The sequence below is a fragment of the Salvelinus namaycush genome, chromosome 15, assembly GCF_016432855.1.
Source record: "Salvelinus namaycush isolate Seneca chromosome 15, SaNama_1.0, whole genome shotgun sequence".
NCBI classification, from domain to species: Eukaryota; Metazoa; Chordata; class Actinopteri; order Salmoniformes; family Salmonidae; genus Salvelinus; species Salvelinus namaycush.
In genome coordinates this window covers 38,141,441-38,148,109 of record NC_052321.1, presented here as the reverse complement: position 1 = coordinate 38,148,109, position 6,669 = coordinate 38,141,441, and the positions used below count along the sequence as shown (strand labels likewise).

Here is a 6,669-nt window from a genome sequence, read left to right as displayed (position 1 = left end):
TTGGAACCTACACAGTTCCGGTCTCTATTTTTCCAAGAGCTCAAGAAGTTTGGATATTATAGAGACGAGTTACAATTATCATAGGAATTATTGTTCATTTACCAGTATGTTAAGCATTAGCATTAGCAGCTAGCTGCAGCAGTGGACATGGATCATCTAAATACTGCAAGAACAGAATAATTCAATGTATAGCGCTTCACTGATATACAAGCTAGCCTAAAAGTGAATGGGTAAATGGAGTAGGATTACTTGTGCACAATTCACATTGGTAGGTTAGGTTTGATAAAATATAAATGTATCATGATATTGTGTAATATAATATATCCAAAATGATTCAGCTATTTCACATTCTCATGCATACAACCACAAGAAGCGAGTCCATTGAAAAATAGTCCAAGCATAATTTTTTTTCCTGTGGAAATGGCTGAGAAGAAGAACTTAAATGAGACATTAAAACATGTGCTGCCTGTCCAAAGAGAGTGTACACGTCTGGTTTTATACAGATGAGCACCCCCTTCTCACTTCTGCATATCACACTGCAAGAGGAGCACGATGGACGGATCGCTCTTGGCCGCCTCTTTGAACTCATCCAATGAGATTTGGTCGTCGTTGTTCTTATCCATCTTGCTGAAGATCCTGTCCACCCTCTGCTCCGGTGTCAGGCCGTCCTCGTTCATCTTCATCATGATCACAGTGCCCACCATTTTGTAAATGGCCTAGAGAGACAAGGGGACGGCATGGAGGGATGATAAGTACGGCAATACCACAGAAAGGAACAGGGGTATAATGAATGAAACACCTATTTTCAGACAGTCTTGGTGAATATGTTAACATGTTCAAAGTTTAATCTCAATACTACTTCAGTTATTTACCAATGTTCCCCACAATATAACACTGTAGTCCTACACATCTGATCATCTAGCTAAACTTGACTGTCCTCTGTCTCAATGTTTCCTTTTAGCCATGTTTGCCTTTGCAGAATACATTCTAATAACATGCACTGCTGATTACTTCAAACTGGATAGATAGCTTTAACAAATGGTATAAACGTCATGGTAACAATCCAGTATGATTTGTTTTAAACACACAGTATAGGGCTGGTTTCCCAGACACAGATTAAACCTAATAATGGACTAAAAAGCTATTTCAATGGAGGAAATAGCTTTTTAATCCTGAATGTGGATTTATCTGTGTCTGGGAAACCAGCCATCAATGTGATTCCTTACCTCGATGATCTCCAACATCTCCACCCTGGTGATCTTGCCGTCTCCATCCAGGTCGTACATGTTGAAGGCCCAGTTGAGCTTCTGCTCGAAGCTGCCACGCGATGTGATAGACAGGGCACAGATGAACTCTCGGAAGTCGATGGTGCCGTCGCTGTTCTTGTCGAAGGTCCTAAAGGCGTGCTGTGCAAACTTTGATGCGTCGCCATACGGGAAGAACTGAAAAGTAGAGTGATTGATTGAGAGACAGCTGTGATATCCAACTATTTATTCATCTCTGACATGACGTTTAAAAACGTGTCTTTAGTTCTATCTTTAGATCTATCTCTAACTGAAAGGAACAGCTTCCTTAAGTGTTGTGTATTCATGGATGCCAAGGGAAGCCAGGCTACCCCCAAAAATGTACCAAGAAAAATAAAATGAAACAGAAAATATTTTATCTTTCGTCTCTCTGTGTTTCATAATTTTCCTTCAATTCGCAAAAGCTTAATGATTCTCACCGGAGAAAGCATCCTAGTGAGCGAAACAGCGCCCCTCTGTCTCTGTATGTGTAGCCCATCTATCTAATGCTGTCTGGTCAAAAATAGTATGACATTGTTGCCACCCATAACATTGGATGCAAGGGAAGCCAGCGAGCATTCGGCCTCCCTTGATATTTATTTGTATACAATAATAGGCAATCAGCGTTGAGCTAAACTGAGTGAACTCAACTGTGAATGGTCCTGGCACACCAAAAAAAAGTGTCAAGCGAAGCCAGTTTGGATTTGGCATCACACCAGTCACATCACATCAAAAACTAAACGTCATTGACAGAAAAAAACTTTAATTGTTGCATCTCGTTGTGTTGTTGTCCTCCAGAGGCTAGCTAAAATTGTCCCTTTCCTAAATTAGCAATGGATGGAGATAGGGATTTGGACTTGGTTTTACTTAATTCTCCATACTGACCAATGATTATAATGACAATTCTGATGCAACCATAAATTCATACATTGTGCTCCTGGCCTGAGAGGATGGAAGTTCAATATGTAGCTAGATGTAGTAGGCTAATGATAACTAGTTAGACTAGAGAGCAAGCATTTTAGCAAGGTAGCCTAGGATAACAAAAACTAAACGTGTGAACTGTATGACTGAGTCATAGACCGTTCCGGCAACATGAAAGAGAGGAGGATGGCATTGGTAGTAGGGTGAGTCAACATGTTTTTTCTACTTACGCACACAGAGAAATCAGTACCATGGACAGCCACATGATATTTTGCTTACATTGATTGGACTAAATTGTTTTGGATGTTGCTCTCCTGTTTTGTGACGTAACAAAGGTGTGGTTGAATTTATTCGGACACTTGGACTTCTTATTGTCTCGGCCTTAGGCCAATATATCATGGTTTTCCAGGCATATGAACTAACAGGTAATAGAGCAAACAAAGCCATTTATCACAACACAGGTTGTAATATGGAATTTTTCCTGGCTTGGCTCCCCAGTGATTTTACCCACACACCTCTACTGGCTTCCTTTGAACCTTTTACAAGGATTCCATAATACATAGCTCAGAGTGACAACTGTTCAAGCTTTATGATCAGTTAGAAAATATAATGAACAACAGTGCAGTTTGAATACAAACAGAGAAATCAAACCCTGATTCCGCTCTGTTCTAGCTTCACAAAGATTTCTTACAATCACATTATATAATCATGATATCAATCATTTCCCTAGTTAGAAGTTACAACACCATACAAATAATGTCTCCAGCATGTGAAGCAGATGTACCACACCTGATCTGCAATAAGAGAACGTAGCCAATCGCAACACACCTTGACATAGAGCTGTTGGAATTCGTCCAGGTTCAGTCTGCCGCTGGGGCAGTCCTTGAGGAAGCCTTTGTACCATTGCTTGAGCTCGTGTTCGTTAAACTCTGTGCTCTTCACCAGGTCCTCCATCACCTCAGGGGTCAGCTTGCTGTTCTGTTTTCCCATGGTGCCTGTGGTGCAGGAAGCACATGACCAAAGAGACTCAAAAACATAAAACATCTCTGAAAATGATGACTGGGAAGGATTTATACTGAATAGAAAGGAAACTCCAGCACATGGGTGATCTTGATGCTTCACAACATTTAATGGATCCAAGACCAACGTTTCGGTCTCAAGAGACCTTCATCAGGGTATTTTTATACCAACATGTAGTACAATATAGCACAGTACGTAAGGCATTTCCTCATTTTAATCATGGTGATAGAAATAGCCTACCACACATTAAAATGTATGTTGTGCATTATAATGCATTATGCATAACGCATAAGGTGTTATAAACGTGCTTATAATGCGTTATAAAGAGAGGGTTTTCATAGGAAGTGTAACCAACAAGTTTGCTCTCAAATCTGCTTTGTTTCAAACAGTCCCTTTATAAGGAATGAAATTAGTAAAAAAAATAAAAAAAAAATAGAAAAGACTATTCATCAATAATGAATTGCTTTGCCTGCCTGATGCCAGTGTTCTATTTGTGTTTTCTAAATCTGTTGGCACCACAGTCTCTGGCCTGACATCACACAGTGCTGGGCAGGAACACTGCAGTCAGCAAGACTCACATCAAGCGTTCGATCATTACCTATCATGTAACAACCTGTCTATGTTTTACCTGTAGCCTATAGTCTCTTGTGACAGACTTTCGCACGCGAGTTTTGGTTCTGGATTCCAAAATGACCAGCAACCTGATGTTTGGTGTTCGTCCCAAATGTATAGTGTCCATTGGTAGTTTATTATATAGGGAATAGGGTGCCATTTGGGACGCATACTTTTAACACTGCAGTTCACGTTTAATAACGTCAAAGTATAAACCTCTAGAGGAATCTATTCATTAATGAAAACCGAAGTGAGTGATAATGACATGTCCTCATCACATAATGGAGTAATTATATGAAGCCAGCAGTGTGTAAACCATAGGGTACATGGGCAATAATAATAAGAATAAGAATATTTATTTCATATAGCGCTTTTCATTACACAAGGAATCTCAAAGTCCCTGTAAAAACAAAACAGACATTCGTGTTGATCTCGCAAATTCTTGGGCGATGCCTTCCGCAACTTCAGATGATAACACGATGAAGAGTGAGGGAGTCTGTAGTTAGATAGGAGTTGATGCGGTTCTCTTCAGACAGGCAGCATGTTTTGGGCGGAGGGAGGGAGCATCGATGGTGCAGTACTTCATTAATCCTTTAAAGCCATTGACTGGATAATTAATCAACAAGGGAATCAACCCAACGGGTGAGCTGCTCTCTCACAGTGGATCATCATCTTAAATAATAGAAAGTCACAAATCTGACAGCCTGGATTCGCAGTGGCTACGGCTTACATCTGTTCTGCCAATATGTTGACTGTGGGAACTATACATGGGCCTTCATACAGTTGCCTTACATGCTCAAATGTTATCCTGTCCTAGAAAACATAAAATTAACTCAAAGATTAATTGTAAATTGACAGTTGTGGGAGATCATGATAACTGGAACAACCATAATGTGATCAACGCTGTCGATGGCCTGAGGTTTAGGCTATGCAGTAGGCATACATTGTGATGGAGTCATTGACAGCAAGCACCGTGCTTGAACCAACAACCATGTAGCAGTGCACTTTCTATTCCAGAAAGGTGCAGACCTCTTTGCAGAGGCCATGTATGCCCCCATACAGGCACATTACACAATACACAGGCACACTACATTGACATGGGCTTGGCCTATTTGCACTGTATATTGCATACCCAACATTTGGCGCAAAGGATATTTTTCATTAAAAAATGACATATATTTAGATGATGCTACCAAAAGGCTTGTGTTGAAATGATTTGGATCTTACATAACATCAAATGAGCCTAAGGCATGGAATGACCTTGAGGAGGAACATTTTGCTTGAAGATGAGAAAAGAGATCAGAGGGAAGGTGAAAATGGGTTTGGCTCCTGTGGTCTGAAGGCTTAATATTCTAGTCCCTTAGATTAACCTCGTTCCAAATCCAAATATAACAATGTATAGTTGTCCGCATCACATGTACGCGCAACACTAACGTCATGTGGAGAAAAATATGCAATTTAATTGCAGATAGAACGTGTCGTTTCAGATATCCAGTACATGGTACAAGCCTGCTCGGACATAGAGGGGGGTATGGAAGTGCATTCCGATAGAAACGACGCAGTGGTGTGGGAATTAAACCTGGTTAGTGATAACCCGCCCGAAATCACACCACTCACTCATGTCATTTTTCACCATGCGCACCATCTAAAAATGATAAAAACGTCAAAAATGAACTATCAACCAATCAAATGACAACTGGTCATTCTCGTGAAATGTGAATAAACCAACGGAAAAACATGATATGAATATTATTTTCGAAATATAATTAGTTAAGCATGTTTTTATATTTCTAAACGTTATGCAAATGTTAATGATGGATGCACATATCCACCAAATAAAACGTCAAACCTCTCCCCAAATCTCATTCATTGAAACGTGTCTATAAGGGCAGGAAAACCCCCAATTATGTGATACATCGTGAATGGAAATGATTATATCTCTAGACAATCATCTCAAACTATTTAAATACATGCCATGCCAACATAAAAACGACATTCTGCAGACACATGCTTCTTACCTTATTATACAATTTTTGGAGATGCTATTGCTAATGGTCGTCTGCACTGTCGTGTATTTTGAGACAGTCAAAAACCTCCCGATGATCAAGAGTGCCCAAATGGGAATATACCCTAAAATTGGCCTCTTCAAGACGCAGAGAGAAAAATAACGGGTTCCCGTGCTATTCCAGATGAGACAGGCGCAGGCAGGCAGCAGCGGCAGTAGGGACCGATCCCACGCTAGTCTTTGGTAATGCGACTGTAGACATACGGCGTCACCCGTGTGCATCACAAATTGATCTTATGTTGACTGTTGTCTCTGTGCATTGCTCCAACTGCTTGATTTTATATTTGCGTTGATAAAATAAGTATAGGCCTATCTATGACTTATAAGTCGTGTTCCCTTTTAGCACAAATAATTACATTTATTGGATAGGTAGGTGTATGGATAAATTATGATTGAGGTGACCAAAACCAGTCAATAAGCACACCCAGCATAATTAAATATGTATTTTACCTGGGGGATTTTATTTTGTTTTTTTGAAGAGCTATGCATCATACTGGAATATTCAGTAAATATTTACACTTTAACAGTTATATTCAGTCAGATTATACCACATACATGCCCCTGCAAAGCCTACTGCAGTAAGGCATGTTGCCCTATTCTACATTTGCAACGGTTTCTGCATGTAGCCTATGTAGCCTAACTTCCAATGCAAACATGGCTGTAAAAAAGGATAGGCTATATATACTGTTTGACTAATTCAAATATACTGAAGTAGCCTGTAATAAATAATGTTGCATCAGGAAGCAGAACAATCTGAATTAACATATG

At 39.9% G+C, this 6,669-nt stretch overlaps 1 protein-coding gene across 2 annotated transcripts; it reads right to left on the bottom strand.

Moving 5' to 3' along the window:
• Positions 1–518: 518 nt before the first annotated feature.
• On the bottom strand, positions 519–3,194 carry LOC120059951 (visinin-like protein 1). Of its 2 annotated transcripts, XM_039009026.1 has the most exons (3): positions 3,033–3,194; positions 1,227–1,442; positions 519–716 (listed from the first exon to the last, which is right to left on the bottom strand). In XM_039009026.1, the coding sequence occupies exons 1-3, from the start codon at positions 3,192–3,194 to the stop codon at positions 519–521; spliced, it is 576 nt and encodes a 191-aa protein (XP_038864954.1). The 2 variants fall into 2 exon arrangements, with proteins under 2 accessions (XP_038864954.1, XP_038864955.1); XM_039009027.1 differs by lacking the exon at positions 1,227–1,442.
• Positions 3,195–6,669: the final 3,475 nt, after the last annotated feature.

Bases quoted from the DNA above. Each gene is read 5' to 3' on its own strand.
- LOC120059951 (XM_039009026.1), bottom strand. From the start codon at position 3,194: ATGGGAAAACAGAACAGCAAGCTGACCCCTGAGGTGATGGAGGACCTG. The intron at 1,443-3,032 runs GTGTGTTGCGAT...TCTACTTTTCAG, and splicing joins TCCAACAGCTCTATGTCAAG to TTCTTCCCGTATGGCGACGC. The intron at 717-1,226 runs GTAAGGAATCAC...TTGTCTCTCTAG, and splicing joins AGATGTTGGAGATCATCGAG to GCCATTTACAAAATGGTGGG.